Below are 17,719 nucleotides of genomic sequence, written 5' to 3'. Positions count from 1 at the left end.
ATTGCCTGCAGAAATGCTCTGATGTAGGATGTCCGCATTTAATTATGCTGAGGCAAAGCAAAAACTCTTCTATGCCAGCTCCTAAGCTTTGATCCTGCAACCTGCTCAACGTCTTTGCAACAACTAACTCTTAAGTGAGCGCTGCTAAAAAAGAGGGAGAGTGGGTACAGATGCTGACCTATGTGATACAGAAAGGAGCTTGCAGAAGCTGCTTCTTTGATGTCTCTGGGAGCTACTGTTCTTACCAGTGACTAATTAAATAGGGGTAAAGTAGAATACACCCATATCTGAGATGAAGAGAAATATCTATTCTTTAAAATCCTATATCACACACAGAGGTATGTCCTTAGCACAGTTGCCCCATCTTAGCTGTAAAACACTTAACAGCTTATTTTCATCATTTTTTAGAGAGAACATAGTGAGACTGGGACAGAATGACAAGTTTCAATAGAAATATCAAGAGCTCTTCCTGGGTTGTGTTGTACCAGTCCCCTTGTGCTTCATTTGTTCTTCACTGATTCTTAACGGTGGTCAAACTGTTTAGACTAATTAGGAGAGTCCATCAGTCTGTGGAGCTGTGCAGTTAATGCTTAAGCGATGACCAAATCTTAAAATTCTGGCTTCTGCCCTACATCTGGGTTGTGTTTTGTGGGCAGATCTCTATCCCAGAAGCCATGACTCCCAGTGGTTTCCAAAGGATTGAAAGCTTCTGCCCGCATCATGTAACATTCAGCAGTTTGCAGGATCTGGCTGTACATGCTTCTCATTGTCTGTAGCTCTTAATTATGCTGTCAACTGCACTGTCTCTTTAGATTTAACTGTTATACATTGAAATAGATTGCAAAACTGGTGTCATTTTTCAAGTCATGAAGGGTTTCCGGGAGAATGAGAGTTTCTCCTTGCTTGTTGCTACTTGGGTATGCTGTTACAGAATTGAGTCAGTATTGTTGGCAAACAAAGTTATTTGAAATAGATTAGCTGCAGAAAAGTGATTTAACCTTCTGGCTTCTAGCAGAAATATTTATATTTGGTGTAAATTGTTTGGAGCAAAATCTCTCTCTATGAAGAGGATTATCATCGGGAGCTCAGTCTGGCTCTAAATGAGCCCATTTTTGAATCACAGGATTTTATTTCTTTGTGCTTTATTAGCATCTATAGTGCTTGTACAAAGGATGGATTATGATCTTCCTTTTAATTCTGTCACTGAGTGGGACAGTGTTTATCATTGCCAGTTTGTTGTTGTAGTTGGGTCGTTAGTGCTATTAAATAACTATGGAAGTTTAGCAAACCATAAGGATCTTTTAAATTGCCCCTAGATCAGCCATTTTAACATCCTCTTTGCTTCATTTTCTGCCATCAGTAAAATATCTTAACCTCTTCCCAAGCATCATATACTGCACAAACCTTTATGTGCCTGAAAATCTATAAAAATAAACTGTGTAACTTCAGTTGTTGCTATTTATTTGCTCATGTTAGCAGCACTATTGTTAAAAATGTTGTGCAGTGTGGAACTACAGCCCTTTTCCTTCCTGAGTGGCTGTTGTGAATTACTGAAAATTCATAAAATATTTTAAATATAAAGGCTTAAATGTAAGCTAATTCATGTTAATCCCATCTGAAACTTAAGTCATTGTACTGGAACTACCCTGATTGTGAGTTTGGCCCGGGAAATCAAATCAATGGAGCCGAGTGATACCCACTTCCTTCCAGTGTTACTGAGAAGCCAGGAGTTATGTTAGTACAATGAAAAGCAAGTCACTGCTTCAGCTATTGGTAGCGTGCATGGTGTGAGATGCTGCTCTGTGGCTCTAAGGCCACACACAGCATGCTCTTATTACTTCCAGATGTCCTGGGGCTAAAAATAATCTGTGAAATCTCTGAAACAGAGCCTGGAGCTTAACAAAACTTTGACATTCATATAAAGCATCTCAAATGGCAGAGCACGTAGAGCTAATGCGCCTGTGTACACCTGAGAGGATCACTGTGGATTCATGAATGCCCATGTTTCTAGTGCCAGCATGTAAATGAAATGTGTAGATGTTTATTTCATATTTCTTTGTCTTTTTAATTTTGATTCTTTCTGCATTGGATGGAGCATTCTGTTAATATAGGAATCAGAAGGTTTGAAAGTTGCTTTGTCCCAGAATTAATTTTTCAGAATGAATTTTTTGAATACCATCATCGATAGGAGACGTGTTGAAATTTTAACACTATTCCTGCCTCTTCATTCTTCTGCATGCTCTCCTTGGATTATACTGATGCGCTTCAAACTATACAACGGTTGTATGTGCATTAGCATTGGAGGAAAGCTGCTTGTTTTTCGAGTATCTACCTCTAATAACCACCAAAGTGAAACGATCAGGTTGTTCCTTCTACAGTCATAGTCGTGGGATTAATTACTTGCTGATGATTAAGTAACAAGAAGTTATACACAAATGCTTTCAGGCAAACAATACCTATTAGGAAGAATTGCTTTTATGCATTGTAATCACATGCATAGTTTGTGTAGTCTCTATCACGCATCCTGGTACAAAAAATAAGAAAGAAGATAATTATATGAAGATATATTGTAGGCATCTCCAGTGCTCAGCCCATTTTAAACTCATAAAGTAATTAATAGACTGAGGAAGCAAACTGATGAGATTGAAATAGTCTGTGACCACTTTATATTGCTGCTTCTGACCTCAGCTGTACATGTTCTATAAAGCGGCAGAGGAATTTTTCTTTCTATGCATGTCACAGGTTAATTATGACTCCTTCAGAATACTGATTACAGGAAACTGTCTTATGTGTGATTGGACTTTTGTAACCAAGATTAAAAGTTTATATTCAGAAAATGGACAAAAAAATATTTTGTCTTAAAGTATTCTTGCGTATGTCGCTTTGTTTGAAAAGATGTTATTCGGCATTAATTGCAATTTTAGTGGAAGCTGGTTACTCACACTTAATATGCCATCTAAAAGACACTCTGGCCCTCTTATTTACAGAAATGACATCCCATCATAAGGTTGTGAAAATGCATGAGACAATGAGAAAACTCATTAAAACCATGCTAAATAGAAAGAGATGCCAGAGAGGCCATTCGTGAATCCAGATATGTATATATCCAGGTAAACTGTCTTTTGTTCTTGCACATAACTAAGTATGTGTATATATATATATATATATATATATATATATATATATATATATATATAAATGTTGAAAAGGCAAATATCTCAACAGATAAGCTTCTGAAATGGCCACTGTCCTAGTTGAGTAGAGCATGGAAATCTTAGTAGTGGCTGAAACCATAGTAAAATATTAACCTGTTCCAGTTCCCCCATCCTTCATTGCCTGCGCTCTGTTTTGCTTTCTCTTCTTAGCACCCTGCCACCATGGACCTGCTCTGGGCAGCGGCAGTAGCGGTAGTCAGAGAGGTTCAGATACATGTTTCTCTTCCCGTTTCTGTGGCTTTGGTAGCAGTCTAACTCTTGGCATTACACCATTGTAATCAGAATGCAGATTTGTTATCATTGAAGTATGTGAAAGTGAGGACAGTGTGTTGTTTTGTTAAATATTAGCTCAGTTGTATCTGCTCTTGTGGAGGAAAGCTCTCCTTTTCTAGTGAGGATATGAGAGGTTTCTTTTTCAAGAGGCAAGTATTAGATAGGTAGGATTCCCACCTTTCCCTTTGCTTGTCCTTTGGCACATGCCCCTGTGCAAAATCATGGCTTCATTTGTAATGCAGCACTGTAGATTGTCCTTTATGTCTGATCCAGAGGAGACTGTGACAGGCATCAGTAGCAGAGCTTTACCCTTAAAACAGCTTGTGTACTTGTGTCTGCAGAGATGCTCAGTGTGATTCCTGGCTGACTGTCCAAAAGGTGTTTTTTTCATGCTCTGGTTAGAGATGAGTCAGCACCAGAGAGAGGATAGAGCTGCAAAGATGCTGCACTCAGTAATTCAAGTGGCATCAGTGATTACCTTCCTGCTCTGATGAGTGCCTAAACCACCAGAATTGCCTGTAATTATTCACTTGAATTAGGCTTCAAGAAGCCATTTTGTGGGCTTCTCTCCACAATTCAGGGGCTTTCTCACCTCCAGTCTCTTGGAAGAGACAGGAACCTCAGGGATTGAAATAGTCTTTTTCCTTCCTTGCCTCAGCAAGGGTCAACTACCTGCAACTGCTGACCGTGGTTCAGACTTTGAAGATTTTTCTCTTTCCAGGCACTGAATCTGTTGCAGCTTAATTCACTGGGAAATAGCTCATGCACTGTGTTGACTGTTTATTCCTTAAAAGGAAAAGCAAAATATAACCTTCTGCAGGAAACAATTTTTTTTTTTCATTTGACTTAGTGTAAAAAGTCAGAAAGGTATGCATCTTGTTCTCTGTGTTTTGAAGTAGACATCTAAGGGGTCAAGTCAACAGGCATTACTCGCATCACACCCTTTGACCCTAGAAATCCTCTGGTTCCTTGAAATGTTTATAACTTTTTCAGTACTTTATTTACAACAGCCAAGCAAAATCAATTAAAACACAGAAGAATAAATTCTGTTATAAAATAACACTCTTAAAAATATAAAACCCCAAAATGGTTCTGAAAAATAAAGAAGTCAGGTCAAGGCTAAGTAGAAAGGAAAATATCTTCATATTCCTGAATAAAAACTGGAATTTGCTTCTGAGTTTGAAACCTCATAAAAGCCTCTTGAAATTTGCTTGAACAGTGGAGATACAGGCATCTGACTGAACATAGCAGATTGCAGCGTTGTAGCTTTTGTGTCATGGTCTCAAAACAACAATTTGTGCACATTAAATAAATACACAGATTTTCTTTGCTGATGATTAGCATAGCATCAGATGGATACAAGATTATTGTATATTCTTCTAAAGTTAAGTAAGGAAAGGGAAAATGTACTGCATAGGAGACACAAACACCATTTCCATCCTCATGTTTTTTATTGTGGAGGCCTGAGGTACTGGATCCAGCTTTTATGCTGGCTCTGTGAACTAAATGCCGCCTGACTTGGATTGCTTCATTGTAGAAAATCGAAAGGATGTGATTTTTCTTACCTTTTCTTCTTAACCTACAGAGTTAAGCCAGTAATCAAGAAAAATAGCAGATTGCCTTAGAAGTTCAGTTTTTTGTGCCTGTGTTTGGTGTTTCCATTTTCATCATACCAGAATGGTTTAGGAGATACAATTGGGTTGTTTTTTTTTGTTACTATTCTAGTTGGCATTTAACATCTGGCCAAACCAAATGAAGTCCCATTCAGATAACTCAAACAGAGAAACAAAATTTAAAAAAAAAAAAAGTAAAAAAGAGGAAAACAGAAAAAATGAAACAACATAATAAATTGATGTCCACGTTTGGAAATCTTAACAGTTATTTTTGCAGTAGTCTACAACTCTAATGCAAAGCACTAATGTTTAGTGATACAGGTTGGAAATGTTCTCCACTACTGCAGTGTGGGAAGGAGAGTAATTCCTGTTAAGCACTGTTGTAATCTCACAAGTTTGTGGTGCAAAGTACTTTAAAAACATACCTTTTTTCTCTAGCAGAATATTAGGAGAGTTTAGGTGGATATAACCTGTGAATGAGTCCAAAGCAAGTATACAGTGACTAGAAGTAGTCTTGTATTTCATCTTTTTCTTTCCTTCTGTTCAGTAGACTTTGTATGACCTTTAATGACTAAGGACTTCTCCATTAATTTTTCTTCTTTGCAGGGAATGTGCTGTACCATATTTTTTAAGTCTTTTGTCACATCTGTCTTCGTCTGGCTAAATTAATATCTGCTTTTGTACTTCTACATTCTTTCACAAACCTCTGCTTTCTGCAAATTCCTGTCTTCTATTATCACTCAGTTTCTCCAAACCTGAATGAGATATGACATTTTGTTATAAATAAGTTAATTATCTAAGTTAATTATCTAACAGCTTAACCTGTTTGTTTAACTTCCCAAGTGGCCATCTCTTTAATAAGAACAGGTTTTTAGTAGGCTACGTTCATTTAAATGGTGATCTAGGCCATATCTAAAGTAGGCTAATACTCTAATACTGAGCCAGAATACTTATAGCTATTAGTTTGTAAAATAGTGTCCCTCAGAAGTTACTCTGCTTGACCCACTTTCTCAATTGGATGGCACACCTGGTGATTCATTATGGATCAGAAAACGTGGTTATTTTCATTCATTTGATGCTATGTAAGGCAGCCCCACACAGCACTGGGAATATTTTGCTGGGTGTGAGTCTCTGGTTTATGTGTCTGTGCCCATTAGAAATACACATTTAATGTTTCCATGCAGCACTACAGTGATTGTGAAAACTGGCAGATTGATAGGAATGCAAAGTCAGGTCTGGGTAGATGCATCCAGCTGTAGACCCAGATAATGACAGCACATTTACACACTGTGGATCACTTTTCACTGCTGTGACTGGGGCTCCCAGTCCAGCTAAGTATATTCCTGAGTAGTGCAAGGGTCACGGTACACATTTTAAGAGTTGATTTGCAGTACTACTGTTGATTCACATAGATGGTGGTCCATTTTTTGCGGGTAAGATTCCTCAGTCCATTCTAAGGAAGGCATAGGATGTAGGACAAGCTATGTTTCACTTGTGGTCCCATGCAGTGAAGGGAATTTAACCTACCATGACACGTAGCCAAGGTTCCCATGGTACTTCAGACTATTCGGTGTTGTTAATTCATGTTGGTCCAAGTCAAGGACTCATTACATAAGATGATTGTGTGCAAAGGCTTGCAAATTTTGCTCTAAGTTAGGCCACTTCACTGTTTCTGAATGGTAGATTTCAGAAATGCAAAAGGGTTGGTGAGAACAGGGAATCTTGGAAGACTGCAAAAATGCATCAAATGCTGTATTTCTGTTTTGATGTATTTGCATTTTATTAGCATACAGTTAGCTGATGTCATGTTGAGAAACTTGAAATAGCTGACTGCATCTGAAGCTTCTGCATGAGGAAGAGTTTTTTCTGGGGTACCTGAAGATCATTGTTCTGATTCTTGAATACTTGATCAACAGCATTGCACTGTTCTTTGGTTTTGTTTCAAATTGAACAGGCTTCTTTTCAAAACAGTTATTTATGTTTTTCACAAGCCTTTTCCTTGCAATGTAAGTGGTTGGTGAATGCTGTGATCTGCAGCACTACAAAAATAGGAGGAGTTTTTTTTCTTTCGGTTAGTCTAATAGGGAGAGGGCCTATTCTGAGGCTGGATTCAACCCAGCCTTGCTTGTCATTTAATCAGCTTAAGAGTTTGGATTGGGATGGCTGGGGACATGTAGGCTGAAAACCATTGTATCTAATTAAAATACTTAACTGGGACACTTCATGTGGGAGCCTTGTCTAGTCAGCCCCCTTATATAGTCAGTGGATCTCCAAAGGGCTGTTCAGACAGCCTAAGCTCTCCAGAGAATGCATATGACATCTATACTCCTTAGAGTTAAGAGGAATGAATTTTTGCCTTAACAGCCAATAATAGGTAATGACCTACACACAGGAGCATGGCATGGCAGTCTTGCAGAGCAATGTCATTGCACTATATCCTCTGTGAAGAAGAGCTTTCTTCGTGGTTTTATTCCAAGCTAAAACAGCAGGAAAAGAGTGAGCACATTGCTGAGTGGTGGCTGACCAGAAATGCAGCATCTTGGCACAGTGGAATTAAAGGGAAAAACAGAGCATTTGCACCTGCAGTGTTTGTGAGATCTGTTCTTTATGTTGTATGGAGAGCTGCATATCTTTATGAGTGCCAGTTCACAGTGTAGGAGAAATGCTGTTCAGCACTGCAGTGAGCATCTACTGCTAGCAGCCTTTGACAGCACAAGCTGTGTTCCAAATTGTGACTGCTGGCTGCAGCTATAGTATAATATGGAGGATAAAGCTGAGCCTGATTATTTTTTTTTTAAGCTACTCAGATTAACTTGTTTAATTTTTGTAGGTTTTTCTTAAAAAATTATCTTTAAAATTGCAACTGACTGAACTAATGTGAGCTGCCACAGCTGACGACGAAAGGTTAGCTCAGACATAGCTCCCTAATGACTGATAGATGTCTTAACTCAGACGCCCTTAAAGCTTTATTTCTGCACCTTTCCAGGTACCTTGTGCAGGAAGTTAAAGGAAGGACAGAACAAATCAGCACCATGTCTTCAGTCTCAGCTTATTACAATGGAAAGAACGTTCTTATCACAGGAGCTACAGGGTTCATGGGCAAAGTACTGATGGAAAAGCTTCTGCGCTCCAGCCCTGACGTGAAAGCGGTTTATATACTTGTCAGACCAAAGGCTGGACAATCAATGCAAGAGAGAGTGGCCAACATGTTGAAATGCAAGGTAAGTTTCTATTACGTATTCTGGAGTCTAAGATGAAATCCATCGAGCTGGCTGAAGCAAAGGACTTCTTTTATAATCAGTTCTGCTGTAGCTGTTGTATATTTTTGTTCTGTGTAAAACAAAAGTACATGAATGAACCTGGATCCATCTACTTTTGGTAGGTGATGCAGCATTTTATGCTGCAGTGATGTAAGTTTGTCTTCTTTTTTGCATTGCTGTTTGTTGAGAATTATTTTTTTCAAAAGCACATTCACTTAGGAAAATTCCTTTTTGTCACAAGAGCAGCATTTTGCTTTCATGGACTCTTTTCCTTCCCCCCCCATTCAAAAGTTAATTTTGGAACATTAGTGTCCAAAAATAAAGCTGAGCCCATCATACCCTACTCCTTGCCCTTACTGGGGCATTAAATTAGTTTCATAAGACAAAGCCTAGTGGCAGTGTATATTAGGCTGTGCGCTGCTGCAGTATAGTAGGGCATCTGCCATCTTCTGATGTTGGTGTCAGCTCCAGTTTAACCTTACTTAAGAAGTGGTAAGATACTGCTGCATTTGAAAAGGGTGTTTTCCAAAGCTTCTCACAGCAGAACACAAAGGCTAAGACAGACCTGTGAGTCGAAGAACAGACCTGTACTACCTCCACCCATGTGCCTTGTTTCTATTGAGCTTTTAGGTTGCCGCCCTGGTGAGGAAATCCATATCTCTGGTGTCAAAACCCTTTGTTGTATTTAATGTAAAGATTTGTAAGGAGAAACTGCCAGACAAGTTATCTAGAGTGAACTTGGCCGGAGGATCTCAGGGCCCTCGGGAGCTTAGGACACCGGTGAGGTCATGCACTTGCTTAGACACCTCAAGTTATGACAAGTTCCAGAGTTCGAGCTAATGCTTACTGCTAGTGTGAAATTGTATATAGCTGATGTGAAATGAGGGGACAGGACAGATCTGGCCCTAGTAGGCAAGGAATTACTTGGAATTAATCTGAGAAATGTCAATATATTTTTAGAGTATTGATCTAAAACTTTGAACAAGCCTTGACTGGGAAGGTACTTCTCTTACTTCTACTGGAGTAAAATAGGTTTATAGATAACTTAGAGACAAGTAGGTCTGGGAGAAGGCATGCATTTTTCCTCCTAATGTTCTGAGGCATCAAACTAAAAAATCTGAAGTATGTCCAGCAACAGTTTGATTTTGTGTTTGTTTTTTTTTTTTTCTGGGTGTTTTCAACAGAAGAGCAGGTTATTTTCATGTTCAGGAAAATTTGTTAGTGATATAAAAGGAAACCATCACATTGGTTGCTTTTTGCAAGTCTGTCAAATGCACTGTTTTTCATTACTTTTCCTTTCAGTGAACATTTTTCAGCTGTTTTTGCAGCTTTCATCACTGAAGACTCCGGGTAATGGTTTTCATCATCAAAGAACAAAATCCCAAATGTGATGTGTTTGCATGTTTTTTTGCCCCCCCCCCCCCCCCTTTTTTTAACCACTAAGAAAATTACAAACCTAACTACATTTTAGGACTTCAATAAGCTTTGTTTGCATATTGCTGGCTTATCTCTTAAGTTGGCCAGCCCAGCTTAGTGCTGCTGTTAGCTCTAGGTGAGGTTCCCTAGTAGCTGTTTTGTTGTTGCAGCTCTACTGGCGCACCCTTTTTTCCCTAGCATGTGTCAGCAGTTTTAAACATGCCAACAGCAAATATGACTTGAAACCTCTCCTTGAACCTTTGACAGCCTGCTTCAATGTGTTTCGGGTGAACATAAGAAAGTGGCCAGTCTCTTTTAAGTTAGGTTGCTGCAGCCTTGGAAAGAGAAAATGCTCACAACTCATTCCAGTCACCTCAAGGAAGAAGGTGTTTTTTTGACTGATCTTTTTAAAATGAAGCAGAAAATACTTCCATAAGGCAAAACCCCAACTCTTCAAGGGTTATTTCCATGTGAAAATGTTGACAGCCTTTGTATTTTTGCTAGATGTGAAACTGTTAATTCCAGTAGCTGTAATTTCATGGCAGGTGAAAAGGAAAAGGAGCATTACGCTTAATGTTTTTGCGGATTGTTTCCAATTAAGTTCACTGTATGTCTTTAAACCACACAATCAGTCATTCACAATCCGGAGACTACGCTTTGATTTACAGTTGGGTTTGCGTGCTTCAGTTTGAGAAATCCCTGAGCTATATAACAAATAAAATGCAGCAAAAGGTTATTTCAAGCCTTAAGGAAATATTTGCTTCTGATATTCCTGATCTCTGATTAAGAATATATATATTTGAGTAAGCACAGGAATACTCAGAATAAAATCCCTTCTTTTCTTCATGTGTACCTATATAATTTCTCACCTCTCCTGCATAATTATTCTTTTCCCCCATGAGCTGTTGGATTTAATGCAATACAGTATTTGTATCCGGTTTTAGGAGAACATACTGTATTTTTACTTTTGTATTCTATCATATGTAATCTCTACTGACTGATTACACATGCATCTTGAAAGTAACTCTTTCTTCTTTTCCATTATGCTTTGACCCAGTATTACACTCTGGAATTTCTCATTTTCACACCCAGAAAAAGAGTATTCCAAGAACCAGAGCAGTAAAGAAAAACAGGTTGCCAGCTTCCAAATTCCTAAACAAACAGATAAAAATAGTATTTGGGATTAAAAAAAAATGAAAGCAGTAGATTGACCAGACTAAGTTGCACTGCATAATGCTTAGGTTCTTTAGGTAAGCTGTTCTCAGGACTCCTGATTTTTGGTAGTACTTAACATGTTGAAAGAAATTGCCTGTCATTTTTGATCTCTCTTCATACATCTCTGTATACGGGGGTTTATATCTACAGGGCTTTAAACGTTGAGGTATTGCATTTATGAGCAGCCTTGTTCACAGCGTGTACATGTGAATGTGCTGGAAGATGACTCCTGTTAAATAAAAAAGCACCTGTAAGTTACAAAAGGGTGATGTGGTGTAAAGGGAAAAATACCTTAAGTTGTGCTTTTCAGATGTTTAGTACATGGAATTTTTCAAATTCTGCATCCAACATGAAGAGTAAAATACAAAAAATAATTTGGACATAAATCAGAATTCTTCCACTGCTTTTGGAGTAGTTGAACAGATGGCATTGAAATGTAATATAATGCTGGTTTTCCTCAGATCTTATAAAATTAGTCTTACATGAAGATACCTTATTGTGTTAATATGAAATGTATAATGAACAGATACTCAATTATCTCACCATCGACTCCAAAATGAACATGTGCACTGAGGAATGCGTGGTGCATCGTGACCTTGCCTACTTATGAAAGGAGATGTTCTATTTTCCAGCAGCAAGTCCCTAAGGGAGTCAAGCTATTACCCAGTGCTTAATGAATGCTGTGTCTGCATGGCACAGAGCACAGCTGGTAGACAAAAAAACACAATTTTCAGTATTGGCTTCACCCTGGATGTGTCCATAGATGTGCATCACAGGGCAAAGCTTGACAGCACTGTTCAGTCATTAGTTGATGGAAGCAGTATATTTGTTAGAGACAGGGAATTGTTACAAGGAGTATTTTTTGTTGTCTGATCCCTTTGTGCGCAGAAAATAGGCAGGAATGCTTGGAGGGGTTGTCTCAGATTCCCTGGAGAGGTGTTACTGGGCTAATGCTGAGTCACTGGTTGTAGCTTTCATATTGTCCCTGGGAGAGCAGAGCATTTTCCATGCCCTGCATGCAGTGAACCAAGGTTGCTTGCTGCTGCCACGCTCTTTCTTAGATCTGTTTGTTCAGTGTTCCTAGTTAGATCAGTCAAAGTGGGGAGTGGAAAAGACACTTGTTAATCTCTGATCGTTCAGAGAGAAAATGGGGAGGCTATGGGAGTGCTGAAAATGGGGAGCAGATACTGCTTGGTGAGACTAGAAATGCTGTAAAATGCTACTGCTTTTTCGTATCTTCCAACCACAATTAACCCTTATGGTTAACTCTTAACAGTTCCAGTGGATGGGTACAGATAGACCTTCTCTTCCATGCAAAGATTTTTCTGGAACTACACATTATGATGGGACTGACCACTGAGAACAGCATAAGCCCAGTGTTAAATCAGATACCTTTGCCTTTTTAGTATATCCTTGTCAAGTGTGCTATGCTTATCAGCAAATATGCGGGCAAGCCCGATTTTGCTTTTTTGAAACCACCTCCCTTGACTATCCCTTTCTCCACACCCTTGCTCATGTGTCTTGTTCGTCACCATAAGCAGTAAGGTTTCTCCCCACCAAACCAGTGCGGTACAGCGTCACTCCCTCTGGAACAGCAACCCCTAAATCTGCTGCAATTGCTGCAGTGGTGCATGGATCAGTATCTGGATCAGAGTAATAAGCTTTTTCATTTGATGGAACTGGATCCAACTTGCTCAGTAAGAGGTCTGGAAACTGCTAATTGGAGTGAAACAGCTGAAGATGTTTTCTGGTTTATTACTTATTTAGATTTGCCTCACTGTTGTGAGTAGATTATCAGAAACAAATCCAATATTTGTGGACCAAAGGAACAAATCTGTCATTTTAACAGAAACTTGTTTATTACTTGACCCCATGATTCGTCAAGTACGTGGTAGAGAGGAACTAAGTCTTAAGGGCAGTAACATAACTTACATGAAAGCAGGCAAGGGTCTGTAACCATTCTGTTCCTCTTTCCTGAGTTAACACCATCTGTTGCCTTGTTCCATTTTGTTTTTTTTCTCTTCTCCAATTTGTGCTTCTGTTTGAAGAAGGCTGGTAAGGTTTTACTTTACGTGCTAGCAAATAGCCTACTTTCTACAGCACAAGGAAGGGCCAGCAAGACAGCTGGTGCTTCTAGTAAGGTAACCTTTCACACTGGACAAAAATGAAATGACCATTACTCCTGAGCTCAAGACTCAGTCAAATGTCCTTGGTGTCACTTTCTGCTGTTGAATGACTGCAGTTATGCTACTGCTCCGTAGCTTTAGGCTCTGCTGGAACATGGGCATCTGGAACAAGCAAAGGCAATGGTGTTGCCTTTTCTGGGTGCTGCACCAAAGCTGCAGCCACTTATGGTGACAGCTCCCCCTTATTTGATGGATATCCGACCTGTGTCATGACTCAGGGAGTAGACTCTTACCCGTCAGCTTTCAGCTGAGTTGGAGATCTGGCAGCCCTACATACTCTTTCATCTGTTCTGCATGCAAAGCCATGCCTACCAGGAGGCTAATGGAGAAGCTGAGAAGTGCTGTTAATTAGCACCAGCAGAACTTGGTTTCCTGTGCCTCCTTTCTCCTTTGCACTTGCAGAGCTGTCAGCACAGACTGCATTCTGCAGAAGTGCTGGAAGTGTAGCTACGTAGAAATGGAATGGGTTTGGGGTACTTTTTGCTTGTTTATTTTTTAATGCATATTCAGATGTCAAAGAAAAAAAACATGATAAGAGGAAGGGAGAAAGAAACGTGGTGGTTGAAATCATGTCCTCCATTGCATCAGTCAGATAAATTCAGGCCACGATCTGCTGAGGAAGAAGCAATGTCTTTGTGTGACTGGGGCAATTCCCAGAGAAAATAGGCTCATTGCACTGTTTCATAACCATAATGTAGTTTCTGTCGCTACTTAGGATACATGGATGCTGCATAGTAATTCATAATTTCTCCATGTACTGCATAAATAGATCAGGAATGCATTCAGTGTTACGGATTTAGAACAACCCTAAATCTGCTTTGCTGTATGTATGTTACACTTATATGTGATTAATGACAGTATTAGAAAGAATAGTAACTATACTTTCCTGTACAAAACATATTATGTGCCTAACATTTCCAATGTGTCTGTTGAGTCTGATTCATCTTAGTGCCCTTTTGCAGATTGATTCCCTTTGGGATACTTTGGGATACTTTAATTTAGAAATGTTAAATGCGGAGCACCTCAGATCAACAGTCAGTTTAAAAATGCTTGCATATTGTCCATAATCCTATTTTTAGGGTGACAAACTTGTTCTGTAAGGTTCTATGTAGATACAAAATCAGGCATGAAAAAAATGTGGGGAGGTATCTATACACTATTCTCAAAAGATGAAACCTCATTTTTTTAATGAATCTGGAGAGAAAATGTGGACGATAGGATTGTGATGCAAATTAGACAACCAGGGACAGAGAGAAGAAGCAGTTAAATAATGCATTGGTGATATTGCGAAAGAAAGGATTTACGTTTTGGCTATGAGAAGTTATAATGAACATCAGGATATCCCAAAGGAGAGCTAAGTTTTGGCTATGAGAAGTTATAATGAACATCAGGATATCCCAAAGGAGAGCTAAGTTCAAGGATGTCAGAGAGAGGGAGAAGTGGGTCAGGAACAGCAGAGTAAGGGGATAAGTTTATGACATAATGGTGGATGCATTACCATCCTGTTGCCCACATTTTCTCTCCAGATTCATTAAAAAAATGAGGGCTGTAACTTCCTTTCAGGTAATTATAGAGAGCGATAAGGTGCCCCCTGAGCCTTCTCTTTTCCAGACTGCATGACCTCAGTTCCCCCAGCTGTTCCTTGTAAGACTTGTGCTCTAAACTCTTCAGAAAAGCACTTCCCACTTGAAGAAGTTGGGTCCCTTATTACATGGCTTCTCTTTGTACGCCTGCTTGAATGTCTCCCTGAAGAATCAGCCTCTGTTCACTTACAGATGCAGTTCTCCTGTGTCATCAGAATGGTTCCTATTGATGTCATCCCTTAAAAGCAGAACTCAATGTACCTGGAAGCTCTAGGAAGAATTATGGACCTAATTGTGTGATGCATTGTCTTTTATTACAACAAGTGGTCCTGCTGAAATATAGATGAGCCTTGGGGTCTGCTGTTTTGTCTGCTGGTCCCAAGCTCTGCTAGGTGATACAGAATGCAAACCTCAAGTTTTGTCACTGCTAAGGAGAGTTCACAGCTTAGTACTCCAGCTTTGCAAACTCTCCTTGGTACTTCAGCTCCTGGTGATACTTGCCATACTAAAGTCAACTTTGATTTCTGTTTTATTTTTAAATGGGCTGCAGTTTTCAGTTTACTCCAGTTATACGTTACTTGCAATGGGTACACAGTAAATCACCATGAAATTAGGATTGTTTAGTTGACAAAAAATACTAAATGAAAAACAAGGACACAGTTGTAAATGAAACTGTAGAAGCAAAGGTGAATTACTCTCAAATGAGTAACTTCTTGAAAGCAAAAATGCTTCATGGTTCTTTTCAAGGGTGTTTGTCTTTCACTTGTGAGTTAAAACATTTTGGTTTCAAAACATGATTCATCAGTTTCCTCATCTTTCACTCAAAACAGCTGTTACAGGTGTTGAGGTGTTGATGTGGCACATCCACTGAGACCACCAGAATGACCGTAATGCTGATAGCTATCCAGGTACTCGGGCACTTGCAAGACAAACCCAGCATGAAACATGGTGGCCCACCATCACTGTCTGACCAGAGGCCACCTGCCTGGCAGCAGCTGCCATCTCAGCAAGGTGCTGCTTTGTAGACCTGCTATGTGGGAGCTCCATCTCTCTTACCAGCCTCTTATCACAGGGTGCCTGTGATCTTTGCTAGGTGCATGCACAGAAAATACGTCTTGTGCAAAGGGTCTGGCACAATCTCTTTCTGGAGCTCAGCCCTCTATGTGCCAGTCCCTTGGCTGCGAGAGCCAAGGTAGTTACTGGTTTCTGTCTATCATGTCACTGCATAAATACCCAGCTCCTACAGAATGGTATGTCAAGGCTGGCCTTCATTTTTGTCTTTACTTCTTGGTTTCATATGACTTTTCCTCAGCCTAGACTGGAACCACAATAAATCAGCAGATTTCAAAAGGGTTTTTTAATTGGCTGGGGTTTTTACTTAAAAGCACTTAATGATGTTAAGTAGATCATGATTTAAACATGTTAAGTAGATTGTGATTTAAACAGCAACACTTCCAGGGGAGAATACAGAGCCTTACATATAAACATTCCAAAAACATCCCTCCAGCCAGCTGTACACTAATGCACATGTTGCTAATGCAATAGTTAAAAAAAAACCAGAAAAGCTGAAAAGAAGGCACAGTTTCTCAGTTTCACATTTGATGTCTAACCAGAGACTTAATGCACAAGTTTAAATATTCAAGTATTCTGTTAGATTTATAAAGATATAATGGATAATTTTATGCAGTTCTTTGAGAACTCTGATGGTCAGGGACCTCTGTTTATCCAAGGAACGTTATGGGCAAGCTTCTCATGTAGTAAGCACAAGACTCTGCTCTTCAGTCCAGTTGCATGCGCATATATGCATAAAGGTACTCTGTTCCAAGCTAACCGTTTTTGTTTCATTTAATGGTGGATTCGTATGTTGATGAAGGTGTCTGCAGTGGAGAATTCTGCCAGCTGGTAACTGACAGAGGTTTAGCCTTTGGAGCAAATGAACAGGCAGTACGGTTAGAATTATATAATTTTAAAAAGCCTCAAAAGTAAGATTTTTCTCTTGTCAGTAACAGGCTAGAAGCTGCAGTCAGGCTGCTTTTGCTGCTGTATCTAAAACAAAATGCATGTTCCGTTCTCCATAAGCAGTGATATTTTGAGACACTTTTGGCCTGTATCTGTTTCACAGTATTTTTTCTTTAATGTGCAAGGGTGTCTTACAGAAGAAGGAGGGAATCGCATCAGGGATTTAGCAAACTAAGGCTACAGTTGAGTCACAGCTTTCAGAGATCTTCATAACAGTGCTTGAATTTGCATTTATGCCTGTGTGCTTTCTGGTTTGCAGCCAAGGGCCCCATTCCTGAAATCAGTCGAATTTCCCTTGGTATCTTGATTTAGCTTTGGTTGAGTATTGGGGAGAGACTTTTTAGTAGGGCCTGTTGCAGAAGGACAAGGGGTGATAATTTTAAACTAAAAGAGGGGAGATTCAGGCTGGATGTGAGGAAGAAATTCTTTAAAGTGAGGAAGGTAAAACACTGGCACAGGTTGCCCAGAGAGGTGGTGGATGCTCCATCCCTCGAGATGTTCAGGGCCAGTCTGGATGTGGATCTGAGCAACCTGATCTAGTTGAAGATGTCCCTGCTCGTTGCAGGGGGATTGGATTAGATGACCTTTGAAGGTTCCTTCCAACCAAAACTATTTTGTGATTCTATGATCTTGTGAACTGTGTGTTTCAAAGAGGTGATGGGCTCAAATAACTTATTTACAGTTGTGCTTTCAATTATATGTCATTGTGTTGGATTTTCTTTTGGCTTTGGATAATTTTGTTTCTAATAGAAAAGAAAGTGTGTGTGAGTTTGATTTCACTGCCAAGATTTCAACTTCAGATGACAGCAATTTAAATGTAGTAAGAAGTGCTTCATACAGGAATGCAAATGCCATTAATCACTCTTCAGTACCTGGGAAACAAATATGTTCTGACTCCAACCTAAAAGCCTTGGAGGATACGCAAACTAGACAGTTTCT

The 17,719-nt window shown here is 39.4% G+C and overlaps 1 protein-coding gene across 1 annotated transcript in view; it reads left to right on the top strand.

Moving 5' to 3' along the window:
* Nucleotides 1-8,097: 8,097 nt before the first annotated feature.
* Nucleotides 8,098-17,719, top strand: part of FAR2 (fatty acyl-CoA reductase 2) — a 76,468-nt gene continuing 66,846 nt past the window's right edge. The window contains exon 1 of the mRNA XM_057426235.1: nt 8,098-8,322. Within this exon, the coding sequence (XP_057282218.1) occupies nt 8,134-8,322 (189 nt within the window). The 5' untranslated portion in view covers nt 8,098-8,133. The remainder of the gene's footprint in view (nt 8,323-17,719) is intronic.

This window comes from Pezoporus wallicus, unplaced genomic scaffold (genome assembly GCF_028554395.1).
Source record: "Pezoporus wallicus isolate ANWC-B61680 ecotype Strahan unplaced genomic scaffold, APGP_CSIRO_Pwel_v1 scaffold_3294, whole genome shotgun sequence".
NCBI classification, from domain to species: domain Eukaryota; kingdom Metazoa; phylum Chordata; class Aves; order Psittaciformes; family Psittacidae; genus Pezoporus; species Pezoporus wallicus.
This window is presented reverse-complemented; position numbering and strand designations above follow the sequence as displayed.